We start from the raw sequence: 27,468 nt of genomic DNA, 5'->3' as shown, positions 1-27,468 counted from the left end.
GCAAGACATCTACCTGGCGTTCTCTTCCCGCTCGGCTCGGGTTCCCTCTAGCTTTTCAAAAGTATTAGCCTCAGTATTGGAGGTTTCTTAGCCAGGCATGAAACGCGTTAGCCGTCAGTCTCACACTGAAAGCAGGGCAGCTTCTACAGAAGCAAAAGGTCAAATTGCATTAGCTATGATACTATTTCTGTAGACAAGTAGCATTTTGGTGCCTGTTTTATTCTTCCTTGCACACAAATTCTCCCAGTGCATCCTTTAGTTCTTAATTAACCTAGACAGGCCACATATAGCATGAACAGGTTTGAATTAAACCTAGAATGTATGGACTGAAATTTAATATCCAGCAGCCCGTGGCCCATAATCCTCCTCTATAGCATGGGCATGCTGAGTGCTCCCTCTGCTTATCGGTATGAGACGTGATGTCAGGCAAACTATAAAATGCATGTATAAAAGATTAATTTATACCAAGGACTTATTTATTTACAACTTTCCAAAAAAGTTTGGAAATAACAAATGTTGAAACTGAGAAATTTTATTGTTGTATGTCAGTTTGACATTGATGCTAGCAACACGTTTCAAAACATTTGGGACAGGGACAACAAAAGACTAAAAGTTGTGTAATGCAAAAACAAAACAACTGCTCTGGTCGGGATTGTGACAGTGCTCTTTGTCAGCGCAGTGAAATGGCTGCGAAATCAACTCTCCACATTTGCATTTTTTATGTCCACTGGCGAATGGTTTGCGACAAACTAGCTCATGCATTCCACCTGGGGGGTTCTGGGTATTGACACTCCCTGCCTGTGGTGAGATGAAGGTCTGTGTGGCGTTAAAGACCTTTTAATATGATAATGCATGATGTGTCCGTGGCCGTATCAATGTTTGGGTTCCCTGGGGGTGGGTTTGAGGGGGCAGATTGGAGGCATGGATCGTCAGGGTAACTACATGCACCCTTGGACGCAGAGCAGTGGGTATGCAGCGGATGCATGAATTATTTAAGAGGAGCTAATAGATTTTGGTGCACGTAGCCTGAGCTATTGCAGTTAGCATTAGTTGAGGGGGTCTTATGTAGCCTAAGCTAGTACAGTTAGCATTATCTGAGGGGGTCTTATGTAACCTCCCGCAGACCTGCTGGCTGGCTGATGGGAAGGTTCTGGGACCGTGAGCTCAGAGGCTTTGAAGTCTTTTCTTTCCCGACAGGATATCGATGTGGGAGGTCTGTCCCACACAGTGACTGGACTGAAGAAGTTCTCGGAGTACAGCATCCGCGTGGTGGCGTACAACCGGCACGGACCCGGAGTGTCCACTGAGGACGTGGTGGTGCAGACCCCATCAGATGGTGAGGCAGGGAACTGGGGGTCTTTATAGTCACATATGGGTTACTGTGATACCCTCCCCTTCCCGATGAAATTCAGCTCCGAAACAAAAAAGGCAGCAGTAATGTAGTGGTTACCAGCACTGATTTGTAAGCAGAAGGTTACTTGGTCACGTCCCAAGAGGTTCTAGCTGCAGAAACATCAGTGACCCGAATTGCTCCAGTGAAAATCCGGCTAAATAAATCAGCAAAGTTTTAAATAGCTTTGCATAAAACCATTAGCTCTTTATGCTGCCATTGTTAAGGTAATATAAATACTGTTATAAGAAAGTTCTGCAGGGTTTTGGGCTGCTTTGCTGGGAGATGATGGAGCATAAGACCAGCGACAGCAGTAAGGCTACTATCTTAGAAAGCATGACAGGACTGGGATCCTTATCAAATCTGATTTTGCGTAATTAAATCTTTCTCCCCATTGTGGTTATGTCATAGTGGGTTTCCGCCGAGTTGCAGTGGGGCTACACGTACTTTGTGGACCCCCAGCCTGGTAGGCAGGCCTCCTCAGTACCCCAGCCTCACTCTGGGTAGTCTGCCTGGCTGTGCTCTCACTGCTGATGCCTGCTGCTCCAGGGCACTAATGTATCACACAAACCCAGAAAAGAGCACCTCTTACTGGTGGAGAATATATAGCACCTTAACAAACAAATCCGCATCTAGCATCAAGCTCTGAGTTCCAGTGCCCAGTGCCCTCCTCACTGACGATCTTCCGCTTGGAATCCCCCAGTGCCGAGTGCTCCACCACAGAACCTCACCCTGGAAGTCCAGAACTCCAAGGTAAGGAATTAGAAATAAAATCACCCCAGTATAGTCAGGCTGCCCCTGCTGGCATCCATGGTGCCCCTGCTGGCCGGCTGGCTGCTCCCCCCCTCCCCGTTTCCCCCCACCTCTCCTGTGGTCAGATTCCTGGCCGCCCGGACATCTCACTGAGCTTTAAATGGCTCATCACTCGCGCCCGCGGAGGCTTTATTTCCCGGTCACGCTCGCCGCCGCGCCTGTCCGGCCTTCTTAATGGCCCCCCTTCCATCTGCACCCCAGACGGCCTGCTGGTGCTGAGCTCCTAGTACCGGGTAGGAGATGCTTCAGTGTGTCTAAGCAGCGACTCGCTGCTCGCAGGTGGAATCGCCACTAATAGCCAGCGGGTAGAAAAGACCCTCGGTGTGTATTTTTAGTATCTCTTTTATGTATGTGTGTTTTAATGACTGTTGTACTCCTCTGCATTTCTCTGGATGTATCTCTGCCCCTTTCATGCAGAAGGTCCATGCGTATACTTCGATAGTTTATCATTTTCTCATTTATGTTGGCTGGAATTCAGCGTAAAAAAATATTTCATATTATGATGCTTTGAGGTCAAATCTGACATGGAGGTTGTCCCCCCCATGCGTGACACACGCCCCGTTTGTAGGGCTGTGTGCTGCGCTGAGGAGGCTCTCCTTCCCCCTGGCGGGGCTACCGTAGGCTGTTCTTCTGTCACACCACCCCCTCTCTCCCTGCCCATCTGTACCTGATCTGAAGCAGGCTACTAAATGTGTGTTTCCTTGATTTGTGAATAATGCAAAAATGTTAATGGGTTAATCTGGAATTTTTTGATGTGGGGGGGGCCTTGGAAATCAAGTAATTGTTCCCACTTAGGCAGATTTAATAAGTTATATTCCCTTGGCAGAGAGATGCACCGTTAATTATATATCTAACGGTGTTTCCTGCCTCACCCGGCTCCAGCAGAGGGCTGTCAGACCTCCAGCTAAAGACCCACCTCCATTTATTAATTTTGCCTGCAGGGAGCGCCGTTTTTAGCAGCTTGGCTTATTTATTATTCATTTATTTACTCGCACCCGGGATTATGGCTCCCTCGATGGTCTTTGTTAGCACTGCGTGCATAAACACGTGTCTGGTTGGGGAGCGGCGTGTGAATCCGCCGTTGGGGGCAGGGTTAGGGTTTGGGTTTGGGTTTGGGTTTGGGTTTGGGTTAGGGCCAGTACCATGTCATAGGCCAGAGACTCTGCACTTGCGTCTGCTTCTGGGGTGGTGATTGGTGGATTTGCAACTACAAAAAATGCGGTGCGTGTCACAGCTTATTTTTGGACACCATTTTGCCCTTTACAGCACAGTTTGTTATGTGACATCACCCAGGTGGGCACACAGGCTGACTGTATAGGGGGTTGGTCAGTCTCTGCTCGGAGCCTCAAGCTGTTCTCCTCTCTTCATGAGGAGGATCCTCAGGCTGTTGCTGTTCTCCTCTCTTCATGAGGAGGATCCTCAGGCTGTTGCTGTTCTCCTCTCTTCATGAGGAGGATCCTCAGGCTGTTGCTGTTCTCCTCTCTTCATGAGGAGGATCCTCAGGCTGTTGCTGTTCTTCTCTCTTCATGAGGATCCTCAGGCTGTTGCTGTTCTCCTCTCTTCATGAGGAGGATCCTCAGGCTGTTGCTGTTCTCCTCTCTTCATGAGGAGGATCCTCAGGCTGTTGCTGTTCTCCTCTCTTCATGAGTCATGCCTCCTGTTCTCTGCTGCCCCCAGAGCATCATGGTAAGATGGCAGCCGCCCCCCTCGGGGACCCAGAACGGGGAGATCATTGGCTACAAGATCCGCTACAGGAAAGGGCTCCGCAAGAGTGAGGTGGCAGAGACCACCGCAGGCACCCAGCTCTTCCAGCTCATTGATGGTGAGCACTTCCCCCCTCCCCAGCTTGTCAGTAGTGAGCATAACCCCCCCTGCCCCAGTGTGCTGGGGTGGTGTGACGGACAGGGATGATGGAAGCGTCCGGAGGACATGGTGCACGTAGCTTCACTGCTCTACAAGTGCTGGTGAAAGTCGGGGACGACCTGGTTTTCAGAGCAGGGAGGAGACCTGCAGACCAGCTTCAGTTGTCACCCTCGCTAGCTGTTGTAGTTGTGGAGCACAGGGCACAGCAACAAGCCAAAAGTTATAAAGGGAGTTATAAGGGGAAGGTATCTGAGCCGGGGGTGGGGGGCAGACAGCGATATTACCGCGCTGCAGGACGAGCAGCCTCCATCACCCTTTGAATGGTGCTCTTTCCAGTATCCTCACTGGGGGACACTGGGATCTGCGTTACAGTTTATGCCATGTGCTGACCAAGCTCTCCAGTACAACTGTTTCACTCCAAAGCAGAATCTTTAGCTATTACTGTCAGTTAGTCTGTTTTTAGCAGAACTTAAATCGCTCTCATGTTTTTGAAGTCTGATCGTCTTCCATCTCTTGACAGAATAACAGATTTCCTCTTACTTGCATGAATATTATAGGAAGCGAGCATCCTGAAGCGAGCAGTAGTCTGAAGAATGTATTGAAAGGGCAGACATCAATCCCAGATGACTGTGTGTCAGATGCCTGAAGGCCTCAGGAGTAACTTCACAGGGTTTGGGTGGTGTTCCTCATTCGGTTTTGATGTTTCGGGGTGATGGTGCCTCTGGAGCTCCTGCTACCAGGGTGTGGGGGCAGCGGGGGCAGTTAACACACCCACCCTGAATACTGTTTTTTTTACAACGGTGAATTCATCACTCTAAATGGTGAGGGAGGGAATAGAGGAAGGAGGTGATATGGAGAGAAGGTGGGCGATAGCGAGGGAGGTGCAGGGCGGGGAACGCGCTGTGGTGACGAGCTCCTGTCCTGCCCTTACAGGCCTGGAGCGCAGTACGGAGTACGCATTCCGCGTAGCTGCCATCACGGTGAACGGAACCGGCCCGGCCACCGACTGGGCCACAGCGGAAACCTTCAAGAGCGACCTGGATGGTAAGACGGGGGGGCCGAGCTCCGAGGTTCTGAGTAACATGAGAGGCACTCTCCATATCAGAGAAGAAGCTGAATAAGCCCCGTAACCCCCCCCCCCTCCCCCAGCTGGGGGGTTATGTGTGGGGCGCACAAATAGGAAATCAGCATTCATCTTGTATTTATAGGAAGCATAAGCTGTACAAAGAAAAACTTTTTTTTAAATAAATCATATTAATGAAAGTCCTAAGATGACAGTATATTTGTTTTCGAGAACGCTGAGCTGATAGCATGAAGGAAACATTTCCTATTCAAAGCACCCAAAAGAAATCTGATAACTCACTTAGAGCCAACATCACGAAAGTTCAGTTTCGATTCCTGTGCTCCTTTGTAACTGATTGGCCGATCGACAGAAGCTGTTTGGGTAAACAGTCGTCCGCTGAGGAATGTTTTTATCTCTCGGAGCCCAGCTTCGGTGTCAGGATTATTCTGATTGCATTTCAAAAAGAGTGTAATTTTGGCAGCCGCGAGTCGCTTGGCTTCGTGCGCAGCAGGTCGGCCTGCAAGATCTGAGCAGGAGCAGAACGGAGGACGGGGGGGTTTGCCCAGCGCACGCGTGGCCTTCACTCAGCGGCGTGCAGCCAGGTGTCACCTTCTCACTGTCGCCCCCTTGTGGCTTTGCGTGCTTTGCAGAGACGCGGGTGCCGGACGTTCCCAGCTCCCTGCAGGTGCGGCCACTGGTCAACAGCATCGTGGTCAGCTGGACACCCCCGGAAAACCAGGACATCGTCGTGCGTGGCTACATCATTGGCTATGGCATCGGAAGCCCTCACGCCCAAACCATCAAAGTGGACCACAAGCAGCGTTACTACAGCATCGAGAGCCTGGGTGAGAGGGGACGCCAAGCCAGCACAGCACAGCACAGCACAGCATCACCCCTGATCTTTTCAGTGGGACCCAGTGGAGCTGTATCCAGCACAGCCGATAAAGAGCTGGGCAGTAATATGAGGCATCAGCATATAATCGCACTGAATCAGTCCATCTGCAGTGCTTGCAGGTGCTTTTCCTCACGGCCACGTTGTGGGACACTATATTGCCACTGCTTGAATTAATACAGTGAAAAAAATGAAAGGCTGTTGAGATTCATTTACATAATTTAAAAATTTCCTTTGTTACCAAAGAAAGAAAACAAACAGAAGTGTTTAAGCGGCTTCCTTTGTCAAGATAATGGATGTGTATGAAGTGCGGCGTGGAGCATGTCTGATCTCCACAACCTCCTTCCTCTACCCCTCAGATCCCAGTTCTCACTATGTAATCACACTGAAGGCCTTCAACAACGTGGGGGAGGGAATTCCTCTGTACGAGAGCGCCATCACCAGGCCTCAGTCAGGTAAGACGAGCTGAGGAGGTACCAGAGGGCTGCCTGACTCCATAATACAACATGGGTCATCTTCCTCAAGCAGGTGGCCTGTGTTTCTCTGAGTCGATCCTAAGATGCATCAGGACCCTGAAGAGCCAGTGTAGGCATCTTACAGTAAACGTCTAACTGCACAAGCTCTTCTCTTCTGCTGTAAATCTCTAAGGAAGCACCACTTTGCAAAGTTCCCATCTTCTAACACCTGATATATGTCGTTGAAACTTGGAAGTGGAGGGCCTCACCCACCAGTTCAGAGTGTTGCTGTGGCCTGTCTGCGCAGACTCCTGCACATTAGGAGTGTTGCTGTGGCCTGTCTGCGCAGACTCCTCCACATTAGGAGTGTTGCTGTGGCCTGTCTGCGCAGACTCCTCCACATTAGGAGTGTTGCTGTGGCCTGTCTGCGCAGACTCCTGCACATTAGGAGTGTTGCTGTGGCCTGTCTGCGCAGACTCCTCCACATTAGGAGTGTTGCTGTGGCCTGTCTGCGCAGACTCCTCCACATTAGGAGTGTTGCTGTGGCCTGTCTGCGCAGACTCCTGCACATTAGGAGTGTTGCTGTGGCCTGTGTGCGCAGACTCCTCCACATTAGGAGTGTTGCTGTGGCCTGTCTGCGCAGACTCCTCCACATTAGGAGTGTTGCTGTGGCCTGTGTGCGCAGACTCCTCCACATTAGGAGTGTTGCTGTGGCCTGTCTGCGCAGACTCCTGCACATTAGGAGTGTTGCTGTGGCCTGTCTGCGCAGACTCCTGCACATTAGGAGTGTTGCTGTGGCCTGTGTGCGCAGACTCCTCCACATTAGGAGTGTTGCTGTGGCCTGTCTGCGCAGACTCCTGCACATTAGGAGTGTTGCTGTGGCCTGTCTGCGCAGACTCCTCCACATTAGGAGTGTTGCTGTGGCCTGTCTGCGCAGACTCCACATTAGGAGTGTTGCTGTGGCCTGTCTGCGCAGACTCCTCCACAATAGCCTGCGTTTCCCCCTTTTGTTGCCCGCTGTGCAGCATGGCCTGCTGGGGAGACTCTCGGTGCGGCCAGCCGCGTAACAGAGCTCCCCAGGAGATGTGAGCTGGTTACCGCTGCAGCTTGGCCTTGGCTCTGTAGCGGGGCTCACATCCAGCCCTGAGGGCACATCCATTCATGTTGTCAGCTCCCCAACTCGCCTTTCCTGTAAACAGCCCCCAAGCGCTCGCCTTTCTCAGGCCAGCTTGAGGGGGGCTGGCTTCCTCACAAACCAGCGGCTGCTATGTTTACATTCTTGCCTTCCTGACCAATATAAGAAGTTACGGTACATCTATATTACTGTTGGTATATTCATATTAGATTTTCAACTCTGGGGAGTATTTTGTGCTTTAATCTTCCTTTCCTGTTAAAAATAGTAATTTACTCCAGTGTTAGTGAGTAGATCAGAACAGTCTGAATAAACGTAAAGAAATTAGGATCAGATCTGCAGTGAATTATCATCTTGATATATATTACATCACTGGAGACTGAGCATAACTCAAGCATGCAGTATCAGCAATGGAACATGGCTTTCATTACAATAGTGGGATCAGCCTCAGAAATGTGCTTATATGTTTGTCTGTGATTGTATTTTCAGCTGTGCCTCAAATTCGGCATTTATATTACAAAAGAGCCGTCCATGTCCCTGTCATTATTGGAGCAGGGAATGAGTGCTTGGGCGTTCGAGCACAGATGTTATTTTGAGAAAAGCTGAAGCTTCTTTCTGTCAGAGTGAAAACAGTCAGCACGGCTGGTGTAGCAGAGAGCGACTCTGAGGTTCCCATCCCCTTCCTGGTGCGGGGCGGAGCCCGCTGACAGCAGGCTGGCGAGATTGTATCCGTCTCTGAGGCATTCCATCCTCGTGGTGACTCCTCTTTGTGTTCTCGCCACAGTACATTGATCTGTGTTGTACCCATGAAGAAGCGTCTGTGTTTTTGAAAGCCGGCGTACCCGTCGACGTGCAGCCGGGCTTCCAGACCCCCTGCGGCTCCGATTCACATGCTTTTTTGGTTTTGTCAGTGTTTCAATAGCTCAGCCAAGTAGAGGAAGGAGCAGAAATTGGGTTTTAACTGAATAAAAATGCAAGTTTGTGTAAGTGGCGGGTGGGTGACCTAGAAAACATACTTTCCGAGAGCAGCACTGGTGCTGAGGCCCGAGGCCGGGTTCACACACAGATTTGTACCCTCCCTCAGCTCCACGCTTTCCACTGGGATTCACGCTTTCACATAAGACACAGCTGCCTGTTATTAAACTGAACGTTGAGTTATTCTTTTCTTACCCCGCTTCAAAAGTTAAAATTGCCTGATCATTTGACAGACTGCGTTCTCTCTGCATGGCACTAATTTCGCTCTGAGTTAGTTGTATTCTTACTGCCATTGTGTTTTGTTTTTTATTTTTCCTTTGAAAATCTTTAAAGAGTTCGTCCCTCTTCCCTGTTTTAAGCACCACTCTCTATAAACTGTGTAGTGATGGACTTCCACATGGTCTTGTCAAGCACCTTGGGGCCACTGTATTGTGAAAGGCGCTATATAAAAAATAAACTGACTCAGCAGAACGCAGAGACGTATAATGTTGCACGTGAAGATGTATGGGCCAGGTCAGCACAGGGCAGGGGGGTGTGCCGGGAGACAATGGCAGGGGGAGCAAAAATGTTTTGGTTGAATGTTGTAATTGGGGGAAACAATGAATGGCCCTCTGTGCTTCTTCTTGTCTGTTTGTGTTTGATATCTTTACACGGTCAAAATGCAGATTTGGTCGCTAAACTGAGTGTCGGTCATGAGGTCTTTTCCAGAAACAGATAAATATGCTTCGGTCTTATTCTCTGCTGCATTTCACTCTTTATCCACCCTGAAGCCTTCGGGCTCCTCTGTCCAGTGACTGGCTAAATGTTTGCAGTAACTGAAATTCACTTTTTATTTTGAAAGGTTGGTTGAATGTGTTTGATCCCCTGGGTTAAGAACGCCTAATAAGTGTTTTACTCTGAATGACCTTGATCTTGCTGTCACTGACTAATGCTGCTGGTGAAATCGGCGACACTGCAGGCCCCCATTCAGCTTATCGCAGTGCCGAAGCACAGAAAGTCCTAGGTGGTGTTCCTGTATCCTGACCTCAGTTGATGTCCTGTACTAATATTATATTCTCTCTCTTTCTCTTCACCCACACCCAACTCTCCCCACCCCCCCATCTGAATTCATTAACATCTCCCACACCTGCCCCTGAACCCTTTCTGCTTTGGTTTCCAATGTTCCTCCCCTCCACACATTTTTGTTTCCTCATTTGGCATGGTGTTTAACTGCCTGCAGATCCCATGGACCCTGATGTTGATTTGTATGAACTCTTCCATGCTCCATACACTCCAGTACCAGATCTCACCCCCATGCTGCCGCCTGTGGGAGTTCAGGCCTCCGTCCTGAGTCACGACACCATCAAAATCACCTGGGCTGATAACTCCCTGCCCAAGAACCAGAAGATCACTGACGCTCGCTACTACACAGTTCGCTGGAAGACTAACATCCCTGCTAACACCAAGTTCAAGGTAGGGGCTGCCCCTGCTCGCAGGCTGGGGAGCATAACTCACAGAGTCAGGTGCTGCTTCTTGTTTTGGACTGAATAAACTTTGCCAGTTTGAGTCCATTCCGCCAGTGCTGCTGTGGTTCCTGCCAGTGTTTGTCAGGAAGCGTACGACAGACCCACCCCGGCAGACCCCGGTGGAGCGCAGGTGTCTGCTTTAGTGATGGTAGTGCTGGTCCACCTGGATTCCCATCCCTGGGGAGCAGAGTTTTGGCTTCAGATGCACCTGCTTTCTCAGAGAGCTCCCCCCGCTGGTTCCCTGCCACCTGACCGCATTACGTCATGGGAGGGCCTGGAGCTCATTAAGAAAGGTGCACCAGGCGCCAAATAAACATTACAGTGCAGTTTGAGTAGCTGAGTGCAGAGGAATCTGATATACAGTGAGGTTTATTTAAACAAGGGGGTTGTTTCAATAATGGATGAGGGGACGTTTGACTCTACACAGCACCGGGGGGGTGTTTCGGAACGCTGACGTGGTCGGCCTCATGTCCAAGAGGAAAAACACTATTAATTAAGAAAGATGAGGGATGCCATTGTTTCGGATTTTTATGTATTTAAACAAAAGTGAAATGGCTTTGATGTTGTCAGAGCATCTTCAGATCCAAAGACCTGCAGAGCTTGATCTTTGAACACCCTCTCAAATTACTCGCGTTTAATTGAAGACAGCAGTTCTGTATCTGAACGCAGCATGGCTCTCAGTGGCCCTCCATAATCTCAGTGTTCACCTCCATTGGCTCTCAGTGGCCCTCCGTAATCTCAGTGTTCGCCTCCATTGGCTCTCAGTGGCCCTCCATAATCTCAGTGTTCACCTCCATTGGCTCTCAGTGACCCTCCGTAATCTCAGTGTTCGCCTCCATTGGCTCTCAGTGGCCCTCCGTAATCTCAGTGTTCGCCTCCATTGGCTCTCAGTGGCCCTCCATAATCTGTGTTCACCTCCATTGGCTCTCAGTGGCCCTCCGTAATCTCAGTGTTCGCCTCCATTGGCTCTCAGTGGCCCTCCATAGTCTGTGTTCACCTCCATTGGCTCTCAGTGGCCCTCCGTAATCTCAGTGTTCACCTCCATTGGCTCTCAGTGGCCCTCCGTAATCTCAGTGTTCGCCTCCATTGGCTCTCAGTGGCCCTCCGTAATCTCAGTGTTCACCTCCATTGGCTCTCAGTCGCCCTCCGTAATCTCAGTGTTCGCCTCCATTGGCTCTCAGTGGCCCTCCGTAATCTCAGTGTTCGCCTCCATTGGCTCTCAGTGGCCCTCCGTAATCTCAGTGTTCGCCTCCATTGGCTCTCAGTCGCCCTCCGTAATCTCAGTGTTCGCCTCCATTGGCTCTCAGTCGACCTCCGTAATCTCAGTGTTCGCCTCCATTGGCTCTCAGTGGCCCTCCGTAATCTCAGTGTTCGCCTCCATTGGCTCTCAGTGGCCGTTCGTAATCTCAGTGTTCGCCTCCATTGGCTCTCAGTGGCCGTCCGTAATCTCAGTGTTCGCCTCCATTGGCTCTCAGTCGCCCTCCATAATCTCAGTGTTCGCCTCCATATTGTGTGTTTGCTTTTTCACTTAAATTGTTGAATTTAGTAAGGAAAATATTTGTGCCGTGTAGAAGTACAACAGGCTTTCATGTGCAGTTGATGAGATTTAGGGATAGTTTTTATTTCAGTCATAATCAAGGAAGGAATTGTTCGTCACTGTGCTGAAGGTAAAAGCATTGAATTTGAATATAAACCTGGAGAACTCCTTAGCAGATCAGCCAATGTCTCCATATGTTTGCAGAACGCCAACACCACCAACCTGAACCACATGGTGACAGGGTTGAAACCCAACACGCTGTATGAGTTCTCTGTCATGGTGACCAAGGGTAGGCGCAGCAGCACCTGGAGCATGACCGCGCACGGCACCACCTTCGAGAGCAGTGAGTGCTCCTCAGTCTCCATCATCCCGCCGCCCATTTGCAGACAGTCTGTCAAAGCACGTCAGCATGCTTCGCTGCACTCAGCCACACTCAGCCAGTGGTACCGATTATAGCTTTGTTTAACGTTTCTGAGGCTAACATGCTAATTGTCCCCAGTTCCTAGCTCCTCTCCCAAAGATGTGACCGTGGTGAACAAAGAGGACAGGCCACGAACCATCATCATAAACTGGCAGCCACCCACAGAAGCCAACGGCAAGATCACGGGTAACAGGGCAGGGCTCACCGGCAAGCTGCAGAAAGAGCTGGACTTGCATTGCAGTTGTTTTGAGATTGCAGACAGTTTGGGGAGTGGGGCGGGGTTAGCAGACAGGTTCAGGGCGGGGTTACCAGATAGTTTTGGGGGCGGGGTTAGCAGACAGTTTCGGGGCCGGGGTTAGCAGACAGTTTCGGGGGCGGGGTTAGCAGACAGTTTCGGGGGCGGGGTTAGCAGACAGGTTCGGGGCGGGGTTAGCAGACAGGTTCGGGGCGGGGTTACCAGATAGTTTTGGGGCGGGGTTAGCAGACAGGTTCGGGGCGAGGTTACCAGATAGTTTTGGGGCGGGGTTAGCAGACAGATTCGGGACGGTGTTACCAGACAGTTTTGGGACGGGGTTACCAGACAGTTTCGGGGGCAGGGTTAGCAGACAGGTTCGGGGGCGGGGTTAGCAGACAGATTCGGGACGGTGTTACCAGACAGTTTTGGGACGGGGTTACCAGACAGTTTCGGGGGCAGGGTTAGCAGACAGGTTCGGGGGCGGGGTTAGCAGACAGTTTCGGGGGCGGGGTTAGCAGACAGGTTCGGGGCGAGGTTACCAGATAGTTTTGGGGCGGGGTTAGCAGACAGTTTCGGGGGTGGGGTTAGCAGACAGTTTCGGGGGCGGGGTTAGCAGACAGGTTCGGGGCGGGGTTAGCAGACAGGTTCGGGGCGGGGTTACCAGATAGTTTTGGGGCGGGGTTAGCAGACAGTTTCGGGGGCGGGGTTAGCAGACAGTTTCGGGGGCGGGGTTAGCAGACAGTTTCGGGGGCAGGGTTAGCAGACAGGTTCGGGGCGGGGTTAGCAGACAGGTTCGGGGCGGGGTTACCAGATAGTTTTGGGGCGGGGTTAGCAGACAGTTTCGGCAGCAGGGTTAGCAAACAGTTTGGGGGTGGGGTTAGCAGACATTTTGGGGTCTGGGGCGAGGTTACCAGACAGTTTCGGGACGGGGTTACCAGACAGTTTCGGGGGCAGGGTTAGCAGACAGGTTCGGGGTGAGGTTAGCAGACATTTTGGGGTGTGAGGCGAGGTTAGCAGACAGTTTCGGGGGCGGGGTTAGCAGACAGGTTCGGGGCGGGGTTACCAGACAGTTTTGGGGCGGGGTTAGCAGACAGTTTCCGGGCCGGGGTTAGCAGACAGTTTCGGGGGCGGGGTTAGCAGACAGGTTCGGGGCGGGGTTAGCAGACAGGTTCGGGGCGGGGTTACCAGATAGTTTTGGGGCGGGGTTAGCAGACAGGTTCGGGGCGAGGTTACCAGATAGTTTTGGGGCGGGGTTAGCAGACAGATTCGGGACGGTGTTACCAGACAGTTTTGGGACGGGGTTACCAGACAGTTTCGGGGGCGGGGTTAGCAGACAGTTTCGGGGGCGGGGTTAGCAGACAGGTTCGGGACGGTGTTACCAGATAGTTTTGGGGCGGGGTTAGCAGACAGTTTCGGGGGCAGGGTTAGCAGACAGGTTCGGGGGCGGGGTTAGCAGACAGGTTCGGGGCGAGGTTACCAGATAGTTTCGGGGCGGGGTTAGCAGACAGTTTCGGGGGCGGGGTTAGCAGACAGTTTCGGGGGCAGGGTTAGCAGACAGGTTCGGGACGGTGTTACCAGATAGTTTTGGGGCGGGGTTAGCAGACAGTTTCGGGGGCAGGGTTAGCAGACAGGTTCGGGGGCGGGGTTAGCAGACAGGTTCGGGGCGAGGTTACCAGATAGTTTTGGGGCGGGGTTAGCAGACAGTTTCGGGGGCGGGGTTAGCAGACAGTTTCGGGGGCGGGGTTAGCAGACAGTTTCGGGGGCGGGGTTAGCAGACAGTTTCGGCAGCAGGGTTAGCAAACAGTTTGGGGGTGGGGTTAGCAGACATTTTGGGGTGTGGGGCGGGGTTAGCAAACAGTTTCGGGGGCGGGGTTAGCAGACAGGTTCAGGGGCGGGGTTAGCAGACAGTTTCGGCAGCAGGGTTAGCAAACAGTTTGGGGGTGGGGTTAACAGACATTTTGGGGTGTGGGGCGGGGTTAGCAAACAGTTTCGGGGGCGGGGTTAGCAGATAGGTTCGGGGCGGTGTTACCAGACAGTTTTGGGGCGGGGTTAGCAGACAGTTTCATGGTTGGGGGTGGGGTTAGCATACATTTTGGGTGGTGCGGTTAGCAGACAGTTTCAGGGTTGGGGTGAGGTTAGCAGACAGTTTGGGGGGTGGGATTAGCAGACAGTTTCGGGCGCTGGGTTAGTATACAGTTTCGGAGGTGGGGGTGGCATCTATGGACCTTGGTAAGTTTCATTGCTCTCACTTTCCAGGGTACATCATCTACTACAGTACAGACGTGAATGCGGAGGTCCACGATTGGGTGATCGAGCCTGTGGTGGGCAATAGGTTGACCCACCAGATCCAGGAGCTCACCCTGGACACCACGTACTATTTTAAGATTCAGGCCCGCAATTCCAAAGGCATGGGTCCCATGTCGGAGGCTGTGCAGTTCCGCACGCCGAAAGGTAAGTGGTCAGCTAGTGCAACTGGACCCTTTACTGACAGCTCCTCCTCCATCTTCATTTTGGATTGTTTTATTTTCGTTTTTAAAAAACATTTATCTTTGATGAGCAGTAAATGATGAGCTGTCTTTCTGACGCCATAAACGTGTCCACTCGGTCATAGCGCGGACATCACCGTCCACTCGGTCATAGTACGGACGTCACCGTGCACTCGGTCATAGCGCGGACGTTACCATGCACTCGGTCATAGTGACGCGTTACCGTGCACTCTGTCATAGCGCGGACGTTACCGTGCACTCGGTCATAGCGCGGACATCACCGTCCACTCGGTCATAGTACGGACGTCACCGTGCACTCGGTCATAGCGCGGACGTTACCGTGCACTCTGTCATAGTACGGACGTCACCGTGCACTCGGTCATAGCGCGGACGTTACCATGCACTCTGTCATAGTACGGACGTCACCGTCCACTCGGTCATAGTACGGACGTCACCGTGCACTCGGTCATAGCGCGGACGTCACCGTGCACTCTGTCATAGTACGGACGTCACCGTGCACTCGGTCATAGCGCGGACGTCACCGTCCACTCGGTCATAGCGCGGACGTCACCGTCCACTCGGTCATAGCGCGGACGTTACCGTGCACTCTGTCATAGTACGGACGTCACCGTCCACTCGGTCATAGTACGGACGTCACCGTGCACTCGGTCATAGCGCGGACGTCACCGTGCACTCTGTCATAGCACGGACGTCACCGTGCACTCGGTCATAGCGCGGACGTCACCGTGCACTCGGTCATAGCGCGGACGTCACCGTCCACTCGGTCATAGCGCGGACGTCACCGTCCACTCGGTCATAGCGCGGACGTCACCGTGCACTCGGTCATAGCGCGGACGTCACCGTGCACTCTGTCATAGCGCGGACGTCACCGTGCACTCGGTCATAGCGCGGACGTCACCGTGCACTCGGTCATAGCGCGGACGTTACCGTGCACTCGTTCATAACGCGGACGTCACCGTGCACTCGTTCATAGCGCGGACGTTACCGTGCACTCTGTCATAGTGCGGACGTTACTGTGCACTCGTTCATAACGCGGACGTCACCGTGCACTCGTTCATAGCGCGGACGTTACCGTGCACTCTGTCATAGTGCGGACGTTACTGTGCACTCGTTCATAACGCGGACGTTACCGTGCACTCTGTCATAGCGCAGACGTTACTGTGCACTCGGTCATAGCGCGGACGTCCCCGTGCACTCGTTCATAGCGCGGACGTTACTGTGCACTCTGTCATAGTACGGACGTTACTGTGCACTCGGTCATAGCGCGGACGTCACCGTGCACTCGGTCATAGCGCGGACGTCACCGTGCACTCGGTCATAACGCGGCATATCTTCTCTGACATTTCATGAAATGCTTTAAGGGCATTACAGAAACGCTCCGGGTGGCTCTGCTGACAAATGCACTGGTCGACATTGATAAATTCCAGATTTATGTTGTCCATGGCTTTTTAATGAGCTATATTCTCTTCTTTGGTCTTTTCAGAAGACCTAAATATGCGGATTCATTTACAATAAGAGGCCATTTTGTTTTGATGTAAATAATGCAGTGGAAATGGAATTTTGGACATCGGAGTCAGTGATGCTTTGCCACATTGATGAGCTTTGCTTTCTCCTGAGCTGAAACCCTGTGCTGTCTCGCCCCCTGACCTCTGGCCCCCATCAGCTGCACCTGCCCCCTGCTCTCCTCTAACCACTCTGCTTTGTATTTTCTCTCCTCTGCTCTCTGTTTGGCCTCTTAGCTGAACCTTCTGACAAAATGGCTAATGACCAAGGTAATTGAACCTTTCATTTCCTTATCTCGTTATTTTACATTCTTTTTTGTCTTCTACCTTTCATGTCGGTTGTTTCCAATCACTTAATAGCTTTCCTCCCTGAAACCAAAGAAACTCCAGCCTCTGCCAAATCAGGAAAGAAAGGGAATTTATGCTTCTCCATGACCCAGTGGCACCGCATCTGTCTGGGGGAGATAAAAACAGTTTATGGGTTAAAAACTCGTCATCTGTGACGACAAGTTATTATGAACTTTCTGAAGCTGGAACCTTCAAAGATAGTGGTTACTGATAGCTGTCTGTGATGGTGATCAGTGATAGCAGTTACTGATATCAGTCTGTGATGGTGGTTACTGATAGCTGTCTGTGATGGTGATCAGTGATAGCAGTTACTGATATCAGTCTGTGATGGTGGTTACTGATAGCAGTTACTGATATCAGTCTTTGATGGTGGTCTGTGATGGTGGTTACTGATAGCTGTCTGTGATGGTGATCAGTGATAGCAGTTACTGATAGCTGTCTGTGATGGTGGTTACTGATAGCAGTTACTGATATCAGTCTGTGATGGTGGTTACTGATAGCTGTCTGTGATGGTGATCAGTGATAGCAGTTACTGATAGCTGTCTGTGATGGTGGTTACTGATAGCAGTTACTGATATCAGTCTGTGATGGCGGTTACTGATAGCTGTCTGTGATGGTGATCAGTGATAGCAGTTACTGATATCAGTATGTGATGGTGGTTACTGATTGCTGTCTATGATGGTGGTTACTGATAGCTGTCTGTGATGGTGGTTACTGATAGCAGTTACTGATATCAGTCTTTGATGGTGGTCTGTGATGGTGGTTACTGATAGCTGTCTGTTATGGTGGTCAGTGATAGCAGTTACTGATATCAGTATGTGATGGTCTGTGATGGTGGTTACTGATAGCAGTCTATGATGGCAGTCTGCACCAGTGGTTACTGATAACAGTCTATGATGGCAGTCTGCGCCAGTGGTTACTGATAGTAGTCTGCTCAGTATGCTTATAACATGCAGACAAGTGGAAGGAAAATCTGAAACCACCTTCAGTGTTGGTGCAAGACTGAAGCTAGAGAAGAAATAAATGGTTTTTGGCACCTCACCTAGTGTGAAGTCTTCATGAAACGGCCTCCTACTGCTAATGCACGTAGCTCTTGCTCTCTTTGTAATCTGGGCCTTTGGTTAAGGTCTTCGGTTTGTCTTGGCGAGAAGCCATTAAATGCTTGGCAATTTATAGAAATTACTTATGCCATTAAGAATGACAGAGTTGTTCATCCTATCCATCATTATCAAACTTGGGTTAGTTAGTATTAAAAGATGACGGTAGACGTGAAGCAGTGCCGAGTTTGCTGTCCCTTGCTCTCTTTGAGGGACTCCGGTTGTCCCAACTGGGAACACGGTTGTGCACGGCTGCCCACGCCAGCCTGTCACTGTTATTCACTCGTTTTCAGGGCCTCGTCTCAGGAGACGCTCACTGTCTGAATCGTCTGTCAGTCTCTGGCCACCATCATGTCGGCCTCATACCGCAGGGTTGCCTCCTGCTTACCTTTCAGTCTTTGCTGAGTGGCTGCTCTTCCCTCCACAGCCTCCGGCATTCCGGTAAAGCCTGGCAGCCGTGCTCCGTCCCACGAATACGGTTTTGGATCCCCAGTTGGTAAAGCTTTTCTGTGTTCTCGCCTGTGTGGTTTTAAATCTCACTATCCTACTGTAAATATGATAATTCTTCTGTTAAACCAATAAGTCATGACAGTAATGCGAGAGACCTCGCTTTCAGTTCGCATTCACTTTATACTGTTGTAATGGCGCCAGTCAAATCGGTGTCACAGCAGCATTCAGATGGGCGGGGGCACGTCAGGCACTCCTGATGTTATGTGGGCTCTTAGCAGCATTCCTCTGTCTTTGCCCATAGGCAAGCCTGGCTTGACGGGCACCAGTGACAACCACATCTTGGTCATAGTCATCATCGTCTCTGTGGGTGCCTTTACCATCATTCTGGTGGTGGTGGGGGCCTTCCTGTGTACACGGCGCACCACCTCCCAGCAGAAAAAGTAAGCTCCTCGCGGTGTGCGGCTCTGGCAGGGTGTTTTCTTTGTGGGACAGGTCAGAGCAGCCAGCTGTGCTCTGTGGCTTCGCCAGCTGCCCACTGCCCACTGCCACCACACTTCCTGGGGCTCACCTCCTTGCCTCTGGCCTCCCCTGGCATGTAGGAAAAGGGCAGCCAGCAAGTCCACCAATGGCTCCCATAAGTACAAGGGGAACTCCAAGGACCTGAAACCCCCAGACCTCTGGATCCACCACGAGCGGCTGGAGCTGAAGCCCATGGACAAGTCGCCGGAGCCCAATCCCGTGATGACTGACACGCCCATCCCCCGCACCTCCCAGGACATCACTCCCATTGACGCTACAATGGACAACCCTATACATCAGAGGCGCAGCTCGTATCGTGGTGAGGGTGCTGTTCCAGTTCATCTCCTGGGTTTGGTTACCTTTGCCTCTGGGAGTGTGCTGACCAAATTCTCTTTCCAGCGCTTGTCTGCTTCTAAAACATATCCTTGGCCTGTCATTGATTTCATTCACCTCATTGCTCAGTGTTTGATCATCTTTGTTGTTCTGAATTGTGTGCAGATAACAAAAATAGTTTCCTGTAATTTGTATGTTTGAATAACAGATTCTAATACTGCCTCCCTGAGTGCTGAAAAAGATGATTAATATATTCATTCAATTCATGCATTATTGTGCTAAAAAAAGTTAACATGCCAGTGTTTTAAAGAGGTTAAATAATTTGTTTAGGCCCTCTGATGGAGAGAAGGTAATTGCATCTGACTTTAATGATAAAAGTGTGGCTTAGAAGAAAGACTGCACTGATTTCAGGGTAGGGAGAAAAGGTCCTTTTATCATAAATCCAGAAAGGACTTTGCGGCTGCTTATCTGGGGCTTGCGATGCCTGTACTGGCCGATGTCACGCTGCAGAGGTGTGGAGTCTCTGCTGGAGCACTTTGAGGAAGCCCTTGTCAGGGGCACCAGGCCATGGGGCGGAGCCTGTCTAATGGGGCGGAGCCTGTCTGATGGGGCGGAGCCTGTCTGATGGGGGCGGCTCAATGTTTGATTTGCAGGCCACGAGTCAGAGGACAGCATGTCAACACTGGCTGGACGCCGGGGAATGAGGCCCAAAATGATGATGCCCTTTGATGCTCAGCCCCCGCAGCGTAAGTGTAACTCCCCACCCCCACCACTACCCCAAACCTCCTCGTGACAGCCCTGCTAAGACTCCCCCCCCCCCCACAAATGCTGTCCCCCCATGGCCATAGCACAGGCAGCCGATGCTGTAGGCACTCCGGGGGAGGCAACAGGAAGTTGACAGGATGCACCAGATGGTGTCATCTGCCCTCCTCCAGTGGCTTCAGTTCGCCTCACAAGCCCCAGCCATTATTCACCATCTTGTCCAGGGTGGTTTTACATTAGCTGTTGGCAGCACTGAAGAAGACCGGAAGATAATTATGCAGTCTGGTCAACTGCTATTCAGCCCATTATTGAATGCGTCTTTATTGTCTTGCATCTGAGCATTTGCTTGCTGGTCTCATGGGCCACGTTTAAGTCAAGCTGCACGTATTCACTCAGTCTCCCCAAAGTGACTGGTGGATATTAAGTGCTCCGTTTATGAACGAGCAAATGGAAAAGGCGGAAAGGAGCCAAAGATACGTCCCCCATGCTGCACACAGCCCTCGCCACATCGCCCCCCCTTTCCTGTCGGCAGCCCTGAGATCCTCCGTCAGGTTAAGTGACTGAGTCACGTCTGGTAACAGAACTTCATTCTACGAAACGGGAAAGAAAACATTTTTAAAAACCTTATTTTCCTGGAGCATTTCCATGTCAGTATAACATTTTAAATTAAATGCAGCTCCTCTTTTAAAATATTAATGTCATTATTTACTTATTCCCTCCAAACCAAAAATATTAACGTCTTGTTGACTTTTCCTCGCCATTGGTTTCAGAAGGCAAAATACAAATTGAGAAAACGTCCCATTAATGGCTGTAGGAACGACGTTTGGAAGCAGCTACATTTTTCCAATTACATACAGAACCACAGAAAAACTCGCTCCTCAGTCATCTTTCATAACCTTCCTTTTACATTCTTTTATTGCGTTTTTTTTTTTTTCCTTAAACCAAAAGGCAGGGCTATCATCTTAAATCATGGCTGAGCATTTTAATCGGCCATTTCCTGGACTTTCCAGATGAGGAGAACCTAGAGTGCTGGAAAATGTATCTTATTTAAAACGCTATGGAGTCAGTGGATGGTGTGTTTTTCGTCAGGAGGTGAGCTGGCTGGGGGCCGCCAGCCTGGTACCTTGTGTGCGCTTGCTCTGTGTGTGCGTGGACCCCCTCGTCAGCTCCTGGCGTAACTGTGCCCTCCCTGTGCTGTTGTGTCCATTCGCAGCTGTGATTAGTGCTCACCCCATCCATTCCCTCGATAACCATCAGCACCATTATCACTCGGGCAGCCTGGCCTCATCAGCACGCAGCTGCCTCCTCCACCAGATCAACCCACGGCCAGTCGCCACCCCCATCTCCCACCTAGACAGGGCCCACTCCGAAGGTGAGACTGCCCCCCAAAGGCCTTCTGGGTAATGCTGTCATGAAGATCAGTACAAGCTCAGCTCAACATGCTGATCATGGCTTTTGATAGTCATCACTAGAATTCTAGCCGCAGAATTTATTCTCGTTCAGTAGCAAACTTGGAGAATTAGGTCTGTTTTCCTCATATCAGCGCTTGTCACAAACACCCAACTAACAGTCATGAGGTTTGTGTGTTCAGCTGGCAGCACAAACAGGCTCCTGCCTGAAGCCCTGTGGTATGTTGAGCTGCCGTCCTGCTTGTCTGTCTTCTGCCTTCACCCCGAAGCTGCCTCAGATGTCCTCCTCTATGCCTCAGCACTGGCTAATGGATCCCAGGCCTTTCTTATGCACGCACAGCCTTGAGGACCATGAATGAGGGGGATGCTTTGGTCGCAGATAGGTGGTGATGCTCTGTATTCTGCATAACCAAAGAGAGTGTTTGAGTGCCACCTGCAGGAAAGTTGTGTAACAGCACTGGTGAACTCATGCAAGTGCTCTTTAGTTCAGCTGCAGGCACTGTCTTGGGTCCCATTTTACGTTCACCGACCGAAATCCAAAGCAGCACTTGTGTTTAAAATCTTAAATCCGCAGATGCTTTTCCTTTTATGAGATGTTTCATCAAACAGTCTAGAATTGTTTACTTGCATGTTATAATTCAGTATACGAAGCCAGTGGGGTTGTTGGGCAGTGCTTTGGGGTAAACCCATGTGCCTGTCTCCCACCCGGAGTCCTGTGGGGGGTCATCTGACCCATGCTGGGATGTCCATACCTCTGTCATTACAGAGTCTGTAAGGAACACCCCCAGTGTAGACCCTCTGCCTGCTTCAGGACAGTCTGCAGCTTCAGCAGACCACATGGACCCCGACGGCAGCTACATGAGCTCCATCCCCGATGACGAGGCCGGCTACAACCCCCACAACACGCACATGCGGCCCGCACACCCCCTGAAAAGCTTCGCCGTGCCGGCTGTCCCTCCCCACAACCTCAGCTACGAGTCCCCCGCCCTGCCCAGCACTCCGCTTCTCACACAGCCAGGTGGGTCCGCGCTCTGCTCCAGCAAACACACACTTGCATTTCCTCCATGTCTGTTGCATTTCTTTGAGAGGTCAAGGGTCACATTCTCTCAGGGAAATCAGTGCATCTAAGATTATTGTTTCAAACCTCATGTGTTACTGGGTGTGCAGATACGTTTTATGTCAGATATTACAGAAGGGGGGGGGGGGCGTTCAGCTCCTTGAGAGAGAGGGAGCTGGAAGCCAAGGACCTGTGTTGAGTTCCCCATGCTCAGTGTGAGGTGCTGCTTCAGGTCCCTCCCAGCTCCACTCGGTGAAAACTGCCTCCATTGGCACGCTGACCAGGATGCGCCCCCCCCTGCCCATCATCATGCCCAGTGCCCCAGACCTCCAGGAGACCAGTAGGATGCTGGAGGATGCGGAGTGTGTGAGTATGAGCGCAGCCGCCTGAAGGCTGAGTGTGAGCATTAATATGGCTACCCTGAGGCCTGTGTCTGAGTATGGACGCACCCACCAGCGGGCCTGTGTGAGTATGGACATGGCGGACCACAGGCCTGTGTGCAACTTTGAAAGACAGGGTGACCATGGAGCAGAGGGAGCAGCAAATGAAGGCAGGTGGTATCACATGTGGGCGGGTAGGCGGTATGTGGGCGAGTGGCGGTGTGTGGATGAGTGGCGGTGTGTGGGCGTGTGGATGAGTGGCGGTGTGTGGGCGTGTGGCGGTGTGTGGACGAGTGGCGGTGTGTGGATGAGTGGCGGTGTGTGGGCGAGTGGCGGTGTGTAGGCGAGTGGCGGTGTGTGGATGAGTGGCGGTGTGTGGGTGTGTGGATGAGTGGCGGTGTGTGGGTGTGTGGATGAGTGGCGGTGTGTGGGCGTGTGGACGAGTGCCGGTGTGTGGGCGTGTGGACGAGTGCCGGTGTGTGGACGAGTGCCGGTGTGTGGGCGTGTGGACGAGTGCCGGTGTGTGGGCGAGTGCCGGTGTGTGGGCGAGTGGCGGTGTGTGGGCGAGTGGCGGTGTGTGGGCGTGTGGATGAGTGGCGGTGTGTGGATGAGTGGCGGTGTGTGGGCGAGTGGCGGTGTGTGGGCGTGTGGATGAGTGGCGGTGTGTGGGCGAGTGGCGGTGTGTGGGCGAGTGGCGGTGTGTGGGCGTGTGGCGGTGTGTGGGCGTGTGGCGGTGTGTGGGCGTGTGGACGAGTGGCGGTGTGTGGATGAGTGGCGGTGTGTAGGTGAGGGCCGGTGTGTGGGCGTGTGGCGGTGTGTGGGTGTGTGGACGAGTGGCGGTGTGTGGGCGAGTGGCGGTGTGTGGGCGTGTGGCGGTGTGTGGATGAGTGGCGGTGTGTGGGCGTGTGGCGGTGTGTGGGTGAGTGGCGGTGTGTGGGCGTGTGGCGGTGTGTGGGCGAGTGGCGGTGTGTGGGCGTGTGGCGGTGTGTGGATGAGTGGCGGTGTGTGGGCGAGTGGCGGTATGTGGATGAGTGGCAGTGTGTGGGTGAGTGGCGGTGTCACATGTGGACGTGTGCTCATGAGTTTTTTTTTTTTAAAGTGTTGAAATAAGTTACTTTTCAGTTCATTAATATTCTAAGTGATATTTTTCTTTTTTCCTCCTCCTCCTCCTCTTCCTCATTGTCTGCTTTGTGACTCTAACGTTGCTGCCCGCCCTCCGTTACTGCTGTGTGCTCTGGCTGCTCCCCGTGTCTTGGCTCCTTAATTCATATGCAGTACCTTTGACCAGCATTACAGCACCTTGCACCCCCACCTGGCAACCAGCCCCCTCTCCCCCCCCCCGCCTGGGCTAGCCCCCTCCATGCCTGCCAGTAACCCTATTCCTTTCCTTCAGAGTTATGAGCCAGATGAGTTAACAGAGGAGATGGCCCACCTGGAGGGCTTGATGAAGGACCTCAATGCCATCACCACAGCCTGATCACACTGCAGGCCCCCACACAGCAGGGGGCACCAGACAGACAGATTCAAGAAAACAGAAAAACAAGAAGGAAGAAGGGAAGAGAAAAACAAACCTCTGGCTCACCTTGCTTACTCTCAGGAAGGAGATGGCCATTTAACGGAGTAGGTTCCTCTTTTTAAGAGGAAATAACATATAGTGACAATAACAATGGTTACTTCAACCCGAAGATTGTGGTTGTGTCTGCAAAAAGTTTATCCTTCGGTTGCCATGGAGAAGTTCCAAAAGACACCATTTTATAGAAGGAAAAATAGTGTCTTTATTCTTTTGTGCTCATTTTGGCACAAACATACAGTGTTTGGACGTTGCATTAGCATCATTCATTTGTGTATTTTTCCTTTTTATGTATGAGGCCGCGATCTGGTGAAGCAGGAACAGGAAGACTGAGCGTTTCCTTCCATGACTCCTGCATTTTCTGAGTGATTGAATGTTTGTTCCTTGTTCTTGTTCAACATGTGCCATGTCTTTTCATTTCGTTTTTATTGACACACACACGTGTATATGATATGTATATATGTTTTAAATCTGCCTCCTTCTCTTGCCGTCCTTGCATTGTTTCGGGGTTGTGTGACAATGACACTCTGCATGTAACCGTACCCGTTGACTAAGGGACATGCTGTGATGGAGTGTCTCTGAAAGCACCATATTCAGTCACGTCATTCTCCAGCTGACAGGCAGCACCCATCAGCAAGCCCACCGCTCTCCTTTTCAGTTTTGGACTGCAGTGGGCCTCCTGATGATGTGAGATTTCATTTAACCTAAGCAGCCCTGCAGTACAGATACCGAGTGCATGGAATACTTACAGCCATTCTGCTCAGCTTTGAGTGAAAGGCAGGTACCTGACAGAATCCAAGAAAGCCCCCCCCCAGCCAGGCAGCTCAAGATAGCCATACAAAATCTGTAAAGTGGTTTCATTGTTTTAAAAACAGGACGATTCATTCATGTTACAAATTGGTTCATTTTTGGCATTTTACCCAAGGAGAAATGTGTTCACAATCGGTCTCTGTGATTTCTGTACCCCCAGACCCCCACCACCAAATGTTAATATTACTGTAAGAAACTTTGCTTAAGGATACAAAAACATTTGCTGAAGCTGAGGAGAAAAATGACCCCCATTCCCGACAGGAAACGAGTTGTTGTCAAACCTGTATTGCACTTTTCCCACATTTCTTACATATCCTGTGTTTAAGATGTTAAGTATGTTTTGTGTAACTCTAGTGTTATAGGTTATAGCAGTTGGCAGCTGGTCTACTTTGTTTCCGTTTTGCCGTTTTGAAATGGAGCAGGTTTTGTTTTGCAGATGAGGAATCGGTTGTTGCTTCTGTCTGTACAAAGATCTTTTTGCTTTCTGTAGAGAATTCTGTGGCTTTTTTAAAAAAAAAAAATAATGGAAGAAAAAAAATCATCTTCTTATCTAGTATTGGTGGTCCAATACATTTTATATTGAACTATTACCTGCCATAAGCTTGTTTCTCTCTGTGTCCGTGGTTTATTTTTTTAACCAATAAGCTAAACTCCCAAAGCAGTGGTTCACTGGGAGGAATGTGTGGCTCAGTAGGTTGGGACTCTTTGCCTATTACCAGTTGACCGTCAGTGACACTGCACCCTAGCTGGACGCCAGCCAACACTGTAACTATTACCAGTTGACCGTCAGTGACACTGCACCCTAGCTGGACGCCAGCCAACACTAACTATTACCAGTTGACCGTCAGTGACACTGCACCCTAGCTGCATGCCAGCCAACACTAACTATTACCAGTTGACCGTCAGTAACACTGCACCCTAGCTGCATGCCAGCCAACACTGTAACTATTACCAGTTAACCGTCAGTAACACTGCACCCTAGCTGGATGCCAGCCAACACTATTACCAGGTCAGGGTGATTTCACACCATAAAACTGGCAGCATTTAAAAAGTCTTCCCCAAGTGAGCTTGATGGGCCGAATGGCCTCCTCTCGTTTGTAAATTTCTTACGTTCTTATGTTTAAACCAGCACCAATCTGCTGTAGGATATGCGGATGCTTCTAATTTGCTATTGCATAACGAAAATACCAGACGTATGTGCATCACAGCTTCAGCCTCTAGAGCTGCAAGATCTTTGTTGACAGGACCCATTTATAACCTAAGATTATTAAAATTATGCTTGCAAGTAATAAATAAATTCGAAAAAAAATACATCGTAGAGAGGGAAGGTGGGTGACTAGCGGTTAGCACCGTCGTCCCTCACCTCTGGGGCCTGGATTCGCGTCTCCACTACGGCTCACTCATGGCAGAGGCTGGGAGGAACGGAATCCAGCAGAGACCACCACCAGGAGCCCATTCAAACACCAATGGCAGAGACCACCACCAGGAGCCCATTCAAACACCAATGGCAGAGACCACCACCAGGTGCCCATTCAAACACCAATGGCAGAGACCACCACCAGGAGCCCATTCAAACACCAATGGCAGAGACCACCACCAGGAGCCCATTCAAACACCAATGGCAGAGACCACCACCAGGAGCCCATTCAAACACCAATGGCAGAGACCACCACCAGGAGCCCATTCAAACACCAATGGCAGAGACCACCACCAGGAGCCCATTCAAACACCAATGGCAGAGACCACCACCAGGAGCCCATTCAAACACCAATGGCAGAGACCACCAGGAGCCCATTTAAACACCAATGGCAGACACCACCACCAGGTGCCCTTGTTCCAAGCAGCAACTGCTCAGGCTAAGGAGTAAACATCACACTGGAGCTGGTGGTAGATCACCAAGGTCTAAACACCTTTGGGGGGTTTGAAATTCATCCCAGGTAAGTTGTGTGACCAACAAGTCAGCAGAGTTCTAGAATAGAGCAAAGCAGAAACTGCAGCTTAAATACTTTTTTGCTAAAAGAAACGTTTATTTTAAAAGTCTAAACTGATTCCTCTTCCTCAGTTTGCATTGAAGACAACGGGTAGCTTGAAATTTCTTATATTTACTATATTAAAGGCAGCTAAGCAAACATTCACAGCAATACCTTACGTAGGTGTGTGTCATACCAGAAGCTGGAGCGTTTGCTAGGCTCCAGGTGAGGCCTGGAAGAGAGTCGTGGCAAGCTTGAGGCCAGCAGGCTTTAACAGGAAGTTCTGGCTTTAAAAAAAGAGACTGAATGATCACATGCCAGACTGAAGTGGAACACATTTTTGAAGGCTGCACCATTCCTGTTAAACCCTGTATCTCTCAAACACAGGAAAGGCTTTGTCTGCATTATCGTTGACCTCACATCAAGTCTGTCAAAATCACTTCCAAACATGCCAATTTCTCCCAAATTAAATG

General features: G+C 50.9%; 1 protein-coding gene and 1 long non-coding RNA gene across 7 annotated transcripts in view; one reads left to right on the top strand and one right to left on the bottom strand.

The window, feature by feature from the left end:
- neo1a (neogenin 1a) overlaps positions 1-25,615 on the top strand; it is a 118,090-nt gene extending 92,475 nt beyond the window's left edge. For 2 of the 6 annotated variants that reach the window (XM_049031582.1, XM_049031579.1), the window contains exons 11-29: positions 1,198-1,336; positions 2,094-2,143; positions 3,881-4,025; positions 5,000-5,110; positions 5,780-5,974; positions 6,381-6,476; positions 9,860-10,035; positions 11,830-11,968; positions 12,125-12,232; positions 14,538-14,732; positions 16,528-16,560; positions 18,163-18,231; positions 18,487-18,625; positions 18,785-19,023; positions 19,691-19,783; positions 21,013-21,171; positions 21,975-22,226; positions 22,498-22,631; positions 24,039-25,615. In XM_049031582.1, the coding sequence (XP_048887539.1) occupies positions 1,198-1,336; positions 2,094-2,143; positions 3,881-4,025; positions 5,000-5,110; positions 5,780-5,974; positions 6,381-6,476; positions 9,860-10,035; positions 11,830-11,968; positions 12,125-12,232; positions 14,538-14,732; positions 16,528-16,560; positions 18,163-18,231; positions 18,487-18,625; positions 18,785-19,023; positions 19,691-19,783; positions 21,013-21,171; positions 21,975-22,226; positions 22,498-22,631; positions 24,039-24,122 (2,556 nt within the window). In that variant the 3' untranslated portion in view covers positions 24,123-25,615. Of the gene's footprint in view, positions 1-1,197; positions 1,337-2,093; positions 2,144-3,880; positions 4,026-4,999; positions 5,111-5,779; positions 5,975-6,380; positions 6,477-9,802; positions 10,036-11,829; positions 11,969-12,124; positions 12,233-14,537; positions 14,733-16,527; positions 16,561-18,162; positions 18,232-18,486; positions 18,626-18,784; positions 19,024-19,690; positions 19,784-21,012; positions 21,172-21,974; positions 22,227-22,497; positions 22,632-23,920; positions 23,987-24,038 lie in introns of those variants that run through there. The other 4 variants (XM_049031580.1, XM_049031577.1, XM_049031581.1 and 1 more) reach the window with 3 other exon arrangements.
- Positions 10,820-11,295, bottom strand: LOC125704010 (uncharacterized). The gene is made up of 4 exons (XR_007381010.1): positions 11,212-11,295; positions 11,086-11,169; positions 11,004-11,045; positions 10,820-10,879 (listed from the first exon to the last, which is right to left on the bottom strand). It is a non-coding gene; the product is annotated as an uncharacterized LOC125704010 (long non-coding RNA).
- Positions 25,616-27,468: the final 1,853 nt, after the last annotated feature.

This window comes from Brienomyrus brachyistius, chromosome 11 (assembly GCF_023856365.1).
Source record: "Brienomyrus brachyistius isolate T26 chromosome 11, BBRACH_0.4, whole genome shotgun sequence".
Lineage (NCBI taxonomy): Eukaryota > Metazoa > Chordata > Actinopteri > Osteoglossiformes > Mormyridae > Brienomyrus > Brienomyrus brachyistius.
The sequence above is the reverse complement of the archived record's forward strand: the minus strand, read 5'-3'. Positions and strand labels throughout refer to the sequence as shown.